The 15,143-nt window shown below is 49.0% G+C and overlaps 1 protein-coding gene across 1 annotated transcript in view; it reads left to right on the forward strand.

Annotated features, from left to right (window-relative positions):
* The first annotated feature begins 1,828 nt into the window (after window positions 1–1,828).
* The window catches only part of SLC13A4 (solute carrier family 13 member 4), a 40,796-nt gene continuing 27,481 nt past the window's right edge, over window positions 1,829–15,143 (forward strand). Inside the window, 2 exon segments of the mRNA XM_005903641.3 lie at window positions 1,829–1,927; window positions 7,920–8,048. Of these exon segments, the coding sequence (XP_005903703.3) occupies window positions 1,829–1,927; window positions 7,920–8,048 (228 nt within the window).

Below are 15,143 nucleotides of genomic sequence, written 5' to 3' on the forward strand. Positions count from 1 at the left end.
CCACCAATTATAAAAGTGTGGGTGCTTTCTCTCTCTCTTTCTTCCTTGCCCCATATCCACATGACCTTTCTGAGAAAAGAGAAACGCTTCTCTTCTTCTATAAGCAGCAGAAAGAGTCCAAAGTCTGCAAAGGCCCTATTCTTGAACCCATCCATTTTTTTCTGCCCTCCCACCTCCTCCTTGCACACCAGTCAAAGGAAGCCTTCGGCTTCTATTTTGGTAAAGAGCCTCAGAGAGAAGCATTTGAACACCTTCTCCAGCCAGGACCATGGACGTCCTCCAAATGCCTCTGAAATAAAATTGGTGTCTAGACTTTTCCAGAGAGGCAGTACCCTTCCCACTCTCCCTAAAAGGTCTGTGGTCTTTCTGAGAGGCTAACGTCCTCTGCTGACTTTGATGCTTTGTATTAACCTGGGCACTGAAGTAAATGGTCTTTGCCACCAGGGAAGTCTGAAAGACTTAATGTTGTACAGTGGTGGTGGTGGGTGGTTTAGTTGTTAAACTGTGTCAGACTCTTTGCGACCTCGTGGACTAGCCGGCCAGGCTCCTCCTGGAATTCTCCAGGCAAGAATACTGCAGTGGGTTGCTATGCCCTCCTCCAGGGGATCTTCCCAGCCCAGGGATCAAACTCGCGTTTCCTGCATCTTCTCCGTTTCAGGCACATTCTTTACCACTGAGCCACCAGAGAAGCCTCTTGATGTTGTATCCTCTGGGGCAAATGTCTCCAGGGTTGATGTTTCATTTTCTCCCTGCTACCAGACATATCTTCCTGAGGACTAGGTCAGCAAGTGGCCCTCAAAGAGAAAGCTCAGTGTCTTATGCTTTGGATCGTTAAAGCAGTGTGTTGGGAGGTGGGATTATGTTTACCGTGATGGTCATCACTCCGGCCCCTAGGATGTTTGAGGAACAAAAATAAGCTTTGCAAGTTTCTTGGGTTCTGCGGAATCAGCAGGCCCCTGCTGGGACCAATCCCGAACCACCTTTGGAAGAGATACTGACTCATTCTTTCCAACGTGCTGATTGGCTGCGATGAATGGGCGTGGCTACCGCCTCTGTCCCGCTTCCCATAGGTGAAGGAGTGTTAAGGTGGGCCTCTAGCAGGATTTTGTCCCGTGACGGAAAAAGGAATGTCTTGGGGACTTTTTTTTTTTCCTGCTCTGGAGGCCCAGGCTCAAGGCAAATTTATAATGGGAAACCAATTAGAAGGAAAGAAGTCTGAACAGAGTTAAGGTGCCAGGTCCTGGGAGAAGAGACCAGCATGCTCTGCTGACAACCCTGGGGGTTTGTTTTAAGGGAAGGGGGGCGGGGACGACTAGACTTTTTAAGGGAAGGGGGCACAGCCGGCTCAGGTAGAAAGTGAAGATGGTACTGCCCAAAGCAGGCCATCAGTGAGAAGAATGATGGAGGGCGCCACAGACTCTTGGCATCTTTTATTTTTTCGAAGCTTTTAAATGACTTCGAGGCCAGACAGCTGCAGCAGAGGTGTACTCTTGATCGATTAAGGGGGCTTTTGCTAAGCTGTAGAATAAAGTGACTCCATTACTGATCTAGCAAAGGGAGCGAGCCACTATGGTCCCGTGGGTCATGCTTTCCTGCTTCCTTTTTGCTGGGCATGAGGCTATGCTCACCAATCCCACCTAAAACCGGAGGCGAGGAGCCCGGCTTTTGGTGTAGACAGGGGCTCTACCTGCCTTCCTGTTCTGCCCATAAAACGAAAGAGGACTCTTGGAAGCCGAGAAAGGTTGGAGAAGTCTTTCTGGACGGAGGCGAGCGTCGCCAAGCAGCACAGCACTTGGCTGGCGCGGGCTCCGAGGGGCGGAGGTCCAGGATGGGCTTGCTGAAGGGACTTCTCGGAGCCAGGAAGCTGCTGCTCGTCATCCTCGTGCCGCTCCTGCTGCTGCCCCTGCCCATGCTCCACCCCAGCAGTGTGAGTACCGGCCCGTCCCCTCCGGGGGCCAGTGGGTCAGCTGGGAGGTCAGAGGGGAGGTCGCTGGAGGGAAGAGGGGCGCTCAGTGCAGAGTTCAGCATGCTCTTCTGTCGGTGTCAAGAAGTGGAAATGCTTTCCTGGAGGAGGCTCACATGCTTTCTGCCCCAAAACTGCCATTTTCAATCCCCAGTTCCCCCAATCTTATGGCCCCCAACCGGGAGTGAGATAAGAAGAGGGGGTGGGTCATTGGCTGAAGTGGCCCGTCAGTGGGCTAGGTGAACACCGATAAGGATGCTCTGGACAGCGGTGTTTGCCAGGAGTCAACATGTGACCATGGCATGAGAGAGCAACTGGACATGCAGGAAGATCTCCCCATAGAGGAGGGGGCAGGGAGGGAGGGGATTGTGGACCCCAGCCTGGGGTGTGCTGGGGAGCAGTCCCCAGCCGGGCTCTTGTCCATCGAGCCAGGGTCCTTGGGTGACCCACAGTGGGCTCTAATAACCACGATTGGAAACTTAATAAGTTCCTCCTGAACTTTAAGTTGAAAGTGGAACTTGGCTGCCTGCCCTGGCCCCATGCATATGGCCCTTTGATTATCTGTATCCTCTCTGTTTCCTTCTCTGAGCGGTGGAAGGAGAGACAACAAATGACTTGATTTAGAAAAAAAAAAAAGAGTAAGAGCCCGCAGCTCTAGACAGTGACTGAATTTTTTTGTCCAGGTTGGTGTGAGCCGAAGACCCAGAGCTTCCCTTTCTTTCTTTCCTCTGGCTCCTTTTCTCCTCCTCCCCCGCCTCTCCTCCCCATCCCTCCTCCTGCGTCCCTCCTCCTCTCCCTCCTTGTGTTCCCTCTCTTCCTCCTTGGCCTTCTCCTCCTCCCAGTGTCTTTACCCCTTTCCCCAGCTGGCACTACCCTTGAGACTTTAGGAAAAATAAGCCAAGAAAGGTTAATCATGTTTGTGGGAGGGGAAGGGCTGTCTTTCCATTCAGCTCCCTGAGTAACTTAGTAACCAAAAGTAATTATAAAGTTAGAGGGGATTAGGACTGTTTCTTAAAAACAAACTGGTTTAAATCTTCAGTAGAACAAATACCTCAGAGTGCCAGGGAGCCGCTGATGAAAGCCGGGCTGGGATTAGCAGACAGTGATTGGTGCTGACAGTTTTCCTGGCTGACATACTAGTCTGCTTTTGGCTTTGTCCCCAATAGGGTGATTTTCATTTCTGTCCATATTGTTGTTTTGTTTTACTCAATGTCAGATGGATTTAGGGAATGCCAGCCAAGTGGCACCCACTCTTCTCCATGGCAGCATCAGGCACCCCCATCCCCCACCCCACAATTTTCCTAAGTCAGCTCTGTCTCTGGGGACCATGACTGCAGAGCGGTGTTGCCATTTCATTCTGGGAGCCTGTCTTTGAGCTTCTCGGTTAACAATGCCTAGTGAGAAGAACCCATGAGAAGAAAAAGAACAGAAAAACAAATCATTGAAGAAGGCAAAATCATCCATAAATTTTGACAGAAGAGGGATGTTGTGGGGGGAGAAAAGAGAAGAGAAAAGGAAGGAAAGGTGAGCCTCTGCTCTGTTGGGGTCTATACATAATTTTTGAATAGGTTTTTAAAGATGGACTCACTAAGATCAAGAGGCACTTGATTTAAGCCCTTCACTGACTTATCGCCTTCTGTCCAACTGAGTTTCACCTTAGGGTAGGGACAGCCACACTGGTGACATTTGGTGGGGGGTGGAGGGGAGGGGAGAGAAAATTCTCTGTCACAAGGGAAGGACCATGCTGGGTACTGTAGGATGTTCAGCAGCATTCCTGGTCGCTGCCTGGTAGGTGCCAGTGCAGCCCCTGCCATTGTGATGGCCAGAGATGCTTCCAGATGCTTACAACATCCCCTGGGGGCCAAAATCACCCCCAGATGAGAATCAGTACCTTCAGAAAATGGGCTTCCCTGGTGGTCCATTGGTGAAGAATCCACCTGCCAACGCAGGAGACACGAGTTCGGTCTCTGGTCCAGGAAGATCCGTTGGAGAAGGGAATGGCAACCCACTCCAGTATTGTTGCCTGGACAGAGGAGACTGGTGGGCTGTAGTCCATGGGGTCGCAAAGAGTCAGATACAACTAAGGGGTTAAATAACAGCAGAGCTTCCCAGTCTGTGATAACGGGGTTGGGAAGGTAGATGATTCGAACCCCCTACAACCTTTGGGACCGCCAGGTGGAACCTGGGTGGACCAAGCCCTCAGAGGTGAATGCAGCCTGCTTGCCACTCTCCCCTGCGTGGCCCACAGCGGCGATTCCTCCGTGGGTCACAGTGTCGGTAAGACGCTACTTCTCTCTGCAAGGAGGAGGCACATCACAGAGGATGCGGTCACAGCACCCACAGCTGGCACAGGCCACCGCAGAGACTGGCTCCCGTCACTTCAGCCCCCTTGCCTCACACTTACATTCTGATATTTAATCCTTGAGATTCCTAAACGGCCTTGTTTTCTCTGGACTGGAGCTGAGAGGAGTGACCTAGGCAGAAGGTCCTGGCCTGTAGTTCTCATGGTCCTTCAAGGGACAAGCCACAGCTACATTTTGGGAAGGATTAGAAGGACCTCCCAATTTTTCTTGCCCAGCTCCCTAGAGCCAGAGGCCCAGACTTGGACCCCTGTATGACAGAAGAGGAAGTGGAGGCCGGGGCAGGGGTGCATCCATAGCTAAGCCCAGCTTCAGCGTCCCAGTGGGATAAAAGTTATACCCAACTCCGAGACTAAATTCTCAAAAGCCCTTGCAATCATTTATGACACCAAATAACCAGACCTCAAGCTCCTTCCAGTGGGGTTTCATCGAGGTGGTCGAACTGTGGGGAAAGCAGCAGATGCAAGCACCAGTTGGCAGCAGAGTCAGGAAGCATCTGCTGTGGGGAGACCCACTTTTGAACTCACTCCCATGTTTGTAAACAGGAGCCAAGAAGAACTGACAACAGGGCTGGGGCTTCCAGAACATTTTCTTCAGCAGATAAGAGAGACCTGCTAGCCAGCAGAAGAGCCCAGTTCAGTTCACCCAACACGGACTAAGTAACCTGCTGGACCCGGGGCCAGATGCAGGGAACCAGAATACAGAGTGTTCTGGGTTATCGCATATAAGCTTCTTGCTGAATTTGAAATGGTTGAGAAGAAGCAAAAGGAAATTTATGTGAATTCCATGAATGAACTGAGTGTGAAATGGAAAGGTTATCTGAAGGTGGTCCCTTACCCATTCTTCTAATGAAAGTTAGAAAACTCTAAGGAAAGTTCAGATAAAAATGATGGTGGGAGGGCTTCCCAGGTGGCACTAGTGGTAAAGAACCCGCCTGCCAAAGCAGGAGACATGGGTTCAATCCCTGGGTCCGGAAGATCCCCTGGAGGAGGATGTGGCAACTCCAGTATTCTTGCCTGGAGAATCCCATGGATGGAGGAGCCTGGTGGGCTACAGTCCATAGGGTCACAAAGAGTTGAACACAATTGAGTGACTGAGTGCAAAAAGAGAAAATGCTTGTGAATATGAATATAAAAATACATAGAAAATAAAAACAAAAAGCTATTTTAAAAAATTGATGGCAGGAGAAACTTCCCTCGTGGTCCAGTGGTTAAGACTTCTTGATTCCAATGCAGGGGGCACATGTTTGATCTCTGGTTGGGGAAGTAAGATCCCACGTGCCGTGTGACACAGTTAAAAAAAAAAACGATGGTAGTTTATCCTGTTCTTAATACTGCTGAATGAAGGTGGCTTGGTCACTTCCTCCAGTAACCTGTTCTAATTCCTAACCGTAGTTACAATCAAAAAGTTTACCTTGGCTTATCTAAATTCTCCTAATTCAAACCAAAATGCTTGGTAGAAGGAAATAGCACTCTTGCGTGCTCTCTCTCTCTGTGCCGCCCTCCCTACCCCTGCTTCATTCCTGGACCTGTAATGATGAAGCCATAAGGACTGAAGTTTCTTCAGAAGGAATAAGGGCTTCTCAGAGAGAGAAAGACATTCTATTTCCTTTTCATCAACTAGAACCAACACCTGCCATTCCGTTTCTTTCCCAGAAAGGAAACGGGAATGAGTGAGCTCAGGTGGGCTGAAGAATGTTGAACCCCTTTAGGTATTTTTATTTCTGCAATAAAGGGAGCATGTCTCTAAGTTGCATTCTTTTTCAAAGGGAGCCTTTCCTTCCCCCACCCCCGCCAGTATTAGTTCTGTTGTCTTATCAGCACTTCCAAAAGTTTTAACTTCTCTCTGATCTTCTGGCCCCAGAGGAAACCTCAGTGGGAGCCCCAGTCAACAATTGCTGGGCCCAGTTCCCATTTCTCAAACCCCAGCCCTCTAATCCATGCATATCAGGAGGGAGCAAGGTCCCATCCAGCCAGGCTGGATTAATCTCCCCTGACGCCCCTCACTGATCACAGCGACCTTTTGTAACTTTTGTGTCAGAGTCTGAGGACACTTGTTCTGAACCCAAGGGAGAGATAAACAGAACAAGGTTTATCAGGTTCCTTGATCGCCAGCCAGCCTCAGGGGAGGTCAGACCTAAGCCCAGATGGTTTAGAACTAGGTATAAACAGAGGAATCCACAGCCAGCTTGAATCTTCTACTCAGGGCCCTCCAGAGTCCATGGTTAAGGCCTTTAGACAGAAACCTTTCCCACCACCATTAATCAGCACCATTCCTGGTAACCAGCCTCACTGGAGCTCTAATTTTTTATAAAAATATTATACTTTATTATTATTATTCTGTGCACCCCAAGGCTGTTCAAATAACAAAGCGGGTGGGCTGGGAAAAACCCTGGTAAATTTCCAGGCCCTCCTTTCCAGGCAGAGAGCAGTCCCATTCCCTTTGTCAGAAGGATGTTTCCATGTGTATCAGGCAAGCAGAATAAAGTCCCAGACTGGTTAGGGCACTGGTTCTCAACAAGGACAATTGCCCCCTTCTCCCACTGCCAAGGGACATCTGGAATGTCTAGAGACATCTTTAGGTTTCCCGGGTGGCTCAGCAGCAAAGACTCCACCTGCAATGCAGGAGATGCAGGTTCAATCGTGGGTCAGGAAGATCCCCTGGAGGAGGGCATGGCAACCCACTCCAGTGTTCTTGCCTGGAGAATCCCATGGACATAGGAGCCTGGTGTGCTACTGAGCACACACACATTTTTGGTTGTCACAACTGCGGAGGTACTGCTGACATCTGGTGGGTGGAGGCCAAGGATGCTGCTAAATGGTTTACGAGGCACAGGACAGTTCCCCACCCCCACCCTCGCCCCCCCAGCCAGGAGTGATCCCGCTTCACATGGCCCAGTTTCAGAATTCACACGTGAACCAGTTACACAAATCGATCTTTGCCTTCAGCCACCCCAAGAACTTCTAGCATCGGATCAACTTGACACCAAAACATTCCGTATGAACTCCTTTATGATATACCTTTATGATATATGATCTTGGATCTGGACACTGCAGTTAATTTCTGTCCCTACCTGCTCAGTTTCAGGGACCAGTAGAGCCGTGATAGCATGACTGTCCAGTGGCCTCCCTGTGGCAAACTCATGCAAACCACATGCCAGACATCAGTCTCCCCAAGGAGCAGCCATACCTTCACCCACCAAAATATGATGGCACATGCCCACCAAACTGCTGCCCTGGTGGCTCATTGGTAAAGAATCCACCTGACTGTGCGGGAGATGCGGGTTCAATCCCTGAGTCGGAAAGATCCTCTGGAGAAAAAAATGGCAACCTACTCCAGTATTCTTGCCTGGGAAATCTCATGAACAGAGGGGGCTGGCGGGCTACGGTCCATGGGGTCACAAAGAATCGGACGTGACTTAGTGACTGAACAACAACCCAGCAAACTCCTCTGCCACGTCTAGCTTTGTCCCCACCCCCAGGGCTGTGTGCCAGCGCCCGTGGTGACGTCTGTGTGACTGCTGCCTTTGCCCTGGCTCTCTTTTGGATTCTCGGTGGCAATGCTGTCTCTAACCACCCACTTTCCTCCCCTTCCAGGAGGCCTCATGTGCTTATGTGTTGATCGTGACCGCCGTGTACTGGGTGTCCGAGGCAGTGCCTCTTGGAGCTGCAGCCCTGGTGCCTGCCTTCCTCTACCCGTTCTTCGGAGTCCTGCGATCCAGCGAGGTTAGACCACTGGTGGCCCCTGCCTGGTCCCTGCCGGGCCAGTGAGAGAGGGCTGGAGGTGAAGGGAGACTCACAGAGCGTTGACGAGGGGCTTCTCTCACCCTCTGGACCAGCCCATTAGCACTAAGCCTTTGCACCCGCTGTTCTGGACCCCGTGCTCCTTTCCTTCAACCCATGACCTGCACCTCCCTCGAACTGCCGCTTTCAGGAAGCCTTTTGGATCCAAATGCTCCTTCAACCCGAGAACCTTTAAGAACCGTGTGATTAGCACATTCAGCCAGATTGCTCCCCATTCCTTTCTCTGTCTTTCGATTGTCCCTTTAGACTCTAAACACTCAAAAGAGGAGTCAGGTCTTGGGTCTTTGGAATCTCATGATAAAGTTGAGCCTCTGTGGAGCAGGGCTCAATAAATGCTTACCGACAGAGAAACTTACCGTGTTTCCCTGAGGCCTGACAATGTCTTCATTCACTTCCTCTAAAAAACATGTCTCCCCCTTCTCCCCCAACTCAGGATTACCGCATATTCTTTCCTTGACTGCTGTCTACCTAGACTCTGCCCTCTGTTCACTCTCTCTGGCATTCTGACAGAAATTGTCAACAGGAAGCCCTGAGTGGTGCCAAATTTGAGGGCAAACAGTTAAGCCTCCCACAAATAGGAGAGAAGAATATCACAGCCAGACACCAAGAGCAAGATGAAGAACGGTCCTCATTCATTAACACCTGGTTCCATTTGGACTATCTCGTTATAGCACCTGGTCCCTTCTTAGGGTTTCTGAAGAAGGCTGAATGTAGAGGTTAGTTAAGGACAGAGGCTCAGAAGAAAAGAGGAAAGGGACCTATTGTTTGAATGCCCGCTAAGACTCAGGCACAACCCCAGAAGTACTATATTAGTTAATACTCCCAAGAGCTCTACCAGGTAGACATTACTATTTCCATTCTACAGAATGAGGAAAGATGTTCAGAGTTAAGATCACATAGCAGGAAATAGCAGAATTGGATTCAAACGCATACCTATTAGATTTCAGTCTATGTACTTGCTTACTGTACCATCAGGAAAATACCCCATTATTACATAGCTGCATGGTGGGTTACTACTAAGAACTGTGTAACTCTTCACTTGTGTGATATGAGGAAGGAACAGTGAACCTGGGTCCATAGGATGCCTTAACCATGGATAACAACTTTTTGTGAAAGTTCAAAGATAAAATTAGGCCCCCTCTAATTGCAGTTAGTCACATCCTGTAGGAGACCTGGGTTCAATCCCTGGGTCAGGAAGATCCCTGGAGAAGGGACTGGCAACCCACTCCAGTATTCTTGCCTAAAAAATCCCATGGACAGAGGAGCCTGGCGGGCTACATTACATGGGGTCACGAAGAGTCAGACACAACAGAGCGATGAACTAATTGCTGTGAAGTCACTCAGTCGTGTCTGACCTTCACGACCCCATGGACTGTAGCCCACCAGGCTCTTCTGTCCATGGGATTCTCCAGGCAAGAATACTGGAATGGGTTGCCATTTCCTTCTCCAGGGGATCTTCCCAGCCCAGGGATTGAACCCAGGTCTCCCACATTGCAGGCAGAGGCTTTAACCTCTGAGCCACCAGGGAAGACCCAACTAATTGCTGTACCTGACTACAAATTAACATGTCCTTCTACTGGATGGACTCAACTGGCCAGTTTTTGTTTGGCTTTTTTTGGTTTGCAACATTTTGGTTTAGAGGTGGTTAGTACCTGGAAAATCCCATGGACGGAGGAGCCTGGTGGGCTGCAGTACATGGGGTCGCTGAGGGTCGGACACGACTGAGCGACTTCACTTTCACTTTTCACTTTCCTGCATTGGAGGAGGAAATGGCAACCCACTCCAGTGTTCTTGCCTGGAGAATCCCAGGGACGGGGGAGCCTGGTGGGCTGCCGTCTATGGGGTCGCACAGAGTCGGACACGACTGAAGTAACTTAGCAGCAGCAGCAGCAGCACATTAGTTTGTTTGTTGGTTGGCATTTAGTAGTTGTAACAGCTTCAGACTCTCCAAAAAGGATACGATCCCCCAAACGCTCAGCAGTGCTTTTATTCCTGAACTGGGTCTAACACCAGTATCCTGGGACCCACATAAAACTCGCCTGGGACCTGAAGCACTAGCCAGTCTCTCCAATTGTCCCCCTTCCTTTGTGGAAAGAGAACAGGTAGCTCAGGTCTGTATGCATGCCTAAAAGAACAAGCATCAGTATTACTTTCCTTAAGAGAAAAGTATGAACTTGTCTGGCAGGTTTCTCTTCAAAATTGTGACAGCAAAAGCCAATGAGTCAAAAAAAAAAAAAAAAAAAAAATGAATCAGAAGGTGAAAATAGAGAGCAGAGAAAAAAAGTTATAGAAAGAATTGAAATTTAAGTAACATTTTAAAAGTGAGCTAACTATTCATTAAAAAACTAATATCTTTTTATTTCACTACAGGCAGCCCAAAAGCCAACAGCATGCTTCAACCTTAAAGTAGATGATGTCTTTACTTCTCCAAGGGCTTCCTGCAGCAGGATCCTACAGACTGGTGGGCCAAGCAGCCCCTCCACACACTAGGGATGTTGCTAGGCAACAGTTCATCCTAGGGTCTGCCCATCTTACCGGAAGGAAGGCTCAACCCATGAGGAGTCTAGGGAGGCAGTTGTTTTCAAAGGCAACGGCACTTTGTAAGGAGAAAAAGAAGACTGTCTGGGGAGAGATTAGGTGTTGTTATTGCTGGAGCTGGAGGTGGAAAACACTGGAAGAGCCAGGGAGCCAGTTTTATCATTTGAGGTGAAAAATTCTACCCCATTGGCCTGATAAAGTGGCTTTGGTTGGTGATGATATTTAACAGCTGGGCTCCAGGGTGCAGTTTAGACCAAATATAATCTGTTTAGCTAGTCTTTTAAACTCGGATTAAAGGAAATGCCAATTGGGGAGAGGACATGGGTGACAGCCCTGTGTGAGCCTGTTGACTTTGCAGACAGAGAACATATCTATTCCTCAGCCATTGACTTCTCTCCTATACCAGCACATGCTTTAGCTTTCTGGGAAAAATGAGGTGGGGGTCTACAGGAACCCCCTTCTTCAGATACAGCATGCATTTGTCACTCCCTAAACCCACCTGTGCTTTCCCAGCCCCTTGCCAGGACTCAGGCCACTCTCTTCCACCTTGGAAAGTTCTCTCCAATCCTTTAAGCTTTTAAAATCCTAGGCAGTTACCCTGTTGCATGAAGCCTTTCCAAAAACTTCCCAACACTAAATGTGTTGGTCCCTTCCTTTGGACCGCCCCGATATCTTTGTCCTTTGATTTGTTTAGTTGGAGTATAATTGCTTTACAAAGTTGTGTTAGTTTCTGCTGTACAACAACAGCAAAGGACGCAAATAACAACACACACACACACATATACATATATATATATATATCTCCTCTCCCCCTTGAACCTCCCTCCCACCCCTCCAGGTCGTCACAGGGCACCGCGCTAGTCCCTGTGGTTTGCGGTAGCTTCCCACTGGCTATCTCCTTTACACATGGCAGTGTATATATGTTAATGCTACACTCTCGTCCCTCACTGTGTCCAAATGTCCGTTCTCTACATGTGTCTCTATTCCTGCCCTGCAAATAGGTTCATCTGTGCTATCTGTCCCTTAAATGGTACAGGAGAACATCAGATTAAAACCTTGCTGTAGACGTATCGTCTCTCCACCCAGCTGCACACCTTCTGTCCTCTCTCCACCCAGCTTCACCCCTTCTAGGATTTACAATGTCTTTTACATCCAGTCCACTCTCACGCCAGCCTCAGTTAATGTTTCTCCACTGCGGTGTTCTTGATGGCGTGTGTCAGTAGTGTATTCTCCATGTGAAGGAAGGTGAGTGAATAGGATCAGTGTGACCCTGAATCTGTGGCTTCTGTCTCTCAGGTTATTCAGTCAACATTCAGAAAAATATTTTTTTCTGAGTGCTGTACTTACTGTGTGCACTGTGGGATGTTACAGATACCTTGCAGGTGACAAAACATGAAAAAGAAATCTATTTTTGCCCTCTTGAATCTCATAGCCAATGCTTTGGGTTTCCCACTGGGGCTGGATATGTGCATATAAGTGGCTAAATTTTACAGTGATGGATTGTCAGTCTGCCGGTTAAGAGGTCATTGTGCAAAGCTTAGATTGTCGTCTCTCAGCTGAACTCAGGTGCCGAAAAGACTAGTTAGTGACAAAACTGGATTCAAACTCAGATCTACCTTGCTCCCGACTTGGATCCTGACCCTTGCCATGTTTCCACTGTCCCTGCTCATGGTAGTGACAGCCAGAGGCTGGCCAGATGTGTGGATCTGACTGTGTCCTGACACGGACATGGGTGGCAACACTGTCAGAAGACTCTTGATTTCTGTTCTAGTATGCAGGAGTATTATTGCAGCTATTATTGGCATTGCAGAGGATTTACACAATTTCCTATGAGAGAATGTTCTAGATAAATGAAATTTACCCTATCAAGTGCCCAAAATGTATACTGACTGCTTTTTGATTGCGGGCTTTCCATAAAGCTTTACAATTTCCCTGGTCTTTTAAACAGAAGTTGCTGAACATAAATTAACTTTTTCTTTGGATCCTTCAGTATTTCCAGGGATAAAAATTTCTCAATCAGAGGAGCCCATGTGGGCCAGATAATAGCACAGTTGAGTAGCTTGAGTACTGGTTGAATAGCTGAACATAAAGGATCTTTCATAACATGTTGGCATGGTGCTGGAGAGAGAACACAAATGAAAATATGAAAGGCATGTTACTGGGATTGCAGATGACTCAAAGCTGGATGGACCAGCTAATGTACAGCGACAGAATCAATGCTGCCAGGAAGAGGCAATGGACTGGGACAGGCAAAACGAAGTGTAATAAGGATGAATGTCAGCAGTTTGTGTGAAAAAGACCCTTGGCTTTCAGCTGAGTACAGATTCGGTGTAAGCTTTCCATCCAAGGTGGCTGCCAAAATGCAGAGGTCCTTTACATGCAGTATCTCTTAATGGGCTTCCCTGGTGGCCCAGTCAGTAAAGAATCCACTTGCAATACAGGAGACCCTGGTTTGATCCCTGGGTCAGGAAGAACCATGGAAGAGGGAAATGGCAACCCACTTCAGTATTCTTGCCTGGGAAATCCTGTGGTCAGAGGAGCCTATCTTTTAATCCTCTATAAAGTGACTATTACGTTCGCTGTCCAGGGCAGTAAATTCTGGATAAGTTGCTCATTCAGAGGTGGGTACCTGAGATGTCTAAAATGTAGCTGAGTCATATGAGAAAGGAAGAGAGGCCTCGAGAAGGGCATGAACTGTGGCTTGTGCAGCTCAACACACCAAACTCAGAGGGGCCAAACCAGAACCAGAGGCAAAGCACCATAAGGAAGAGTCCCCTCTTTGGGAGGGAAGACTCTGAAATGGGGACCCCATGTGGTCCTGTTGTTCCTGTCCCTAGAAGCACAAGCTGGATGACTGAATCAGGGACATTAGAGGTAGACTCCATTCCTTGGGTGAGGGCCTGGGCTCTAAGGGCCCTTTGACTTTAGGATTCTATCAAGCATATAAGCACCAGCCACTGCTCCCCTTTGCTGGTGCCCAGAGCTCAGTTCTGTATTTCAGATTTGTTTTTAGGCGTGTTTTTGTTTGTTTTGCTTGCATTGTGACTCTCATTACTATCATCATATCTGCCTTGAAAGTCCTCTAAGCCCTTCTAATGTATTACAGTAGCCGGGAACAGTACCTGTGTCAATCAAGTGAGCTGAGAGTCACTGTTTATAGGAGAATGGCATAGAGGTGGGGCCCAGGGGTGCTCTGGGGAACTAAATGGCATGGTTTGAATACTGAGGCTTGGAAAGAGTCTCAGGGGTGCCCAGGGTCAGGAACTATTTCTGGTAGTGATTACACCTGCTATCTACCCACCAAACACATGTGCACACGCGTGCGCACTCACACACACACACCCTCTGCTGTCTCAGTGGCCTACACTGCAGGCCTCTAGCAACTCCCATTTAGATTCTAGCTCCTGCCAGGGCCAGAGAAGAGGCAAGGCAGCTCCAGCTGTAAAAACAAAACAGCCTCTACAGCCAAGTGGTGCTAGAGTCTGATATCCTGAAATCTGCTTCCCTATTGGCTTCTGATCTTTCTGACCCACTGATTCCTGACGGGTGCCCAGACCCTGACTGTTCGTTTAAATCTGGGGGCATTTCATATGCCACTCTCTACTCTGTCTTTCTGGCCTCTGCTTACTATAGAGGCTGACACCCTCGCCCCCTTGACCTTCCACCCTATGCCCTCCCCCCAACATATACAAGCCCGTGAGGATAAACTGAGCATCTGTGCCCAGCCACCTGCCTGAATCCAGGCTGCCCATCACCCACAGCCATGCAGATACCGCCCAGAGCTGAGCCCATGCCCAGGCCACAAGGGGGGCCCAAACCCAGGAACCTACAGATCTTGCAGCCCTTTGAGGCCAACCCAGTGTTTCCACAGGAAGAGCAGAAACTGGGGGCACCTGGTAAGTCAGCACTTCTAAGCTCTGCAGGAGTTGGACTGACTTCCGGCCAGGTCAGCACCCATCTGGGTCTCTCTGCTTTAACCTTCTCTCGGTAGGGTTACGGTAGGGTTTGCAAGGCATGTTTTTTTAAGCAACAAAACCTTTTTTTGAAACTAAATCTCAATATATGAAACTGATGGGAGAGGAAGTCCTACTCTGATTGGTCATGAGGGCTCAGAGCCCTGGCTGCCTGGGCCCTGCCCGCTGCAACAGCTTATGGACACCCCATTCCCACAGCAGCCCCTGAGGTTTCAGGGGCAGCGAGTGGTTTGCAAACCTCTGTCCTCAGGGAATACAGACAGGTGGTTAGGAGGGTGTCTGAGCTTGCACAGACTTAACCAGTAGAATCAGCATTCCTGCCCCCAGGGAAGGGCAGAGAGGCAGCTACACTGGACATAGCTTCTTTGCCAGGGAGATGGTTGGGATGGTGTAGTGAAGTCTCCAGCTCTGACGGGCTTAGCTCAGTGCTGAGGGGGACCTGCCCAGGATCCCATCCTGGACTCACTGCAAATTGTTCAGATGAACCAAAAGAGCCTCAGTATAG

Source organism: Bos mutus, chromosome 4, assembly GCF_027580195.1.
Source record: "Bos mutus isolate GX-2022 chromosome 4, NWIPB_WYAK_1.1, whole genome shotgun sequence".
Taxonomy (NCBI): Eukaryota; Metazoa; Chordata; class Mammalia; order Artiodactyla; family Bovidae; genus Bos; species Bos mutus.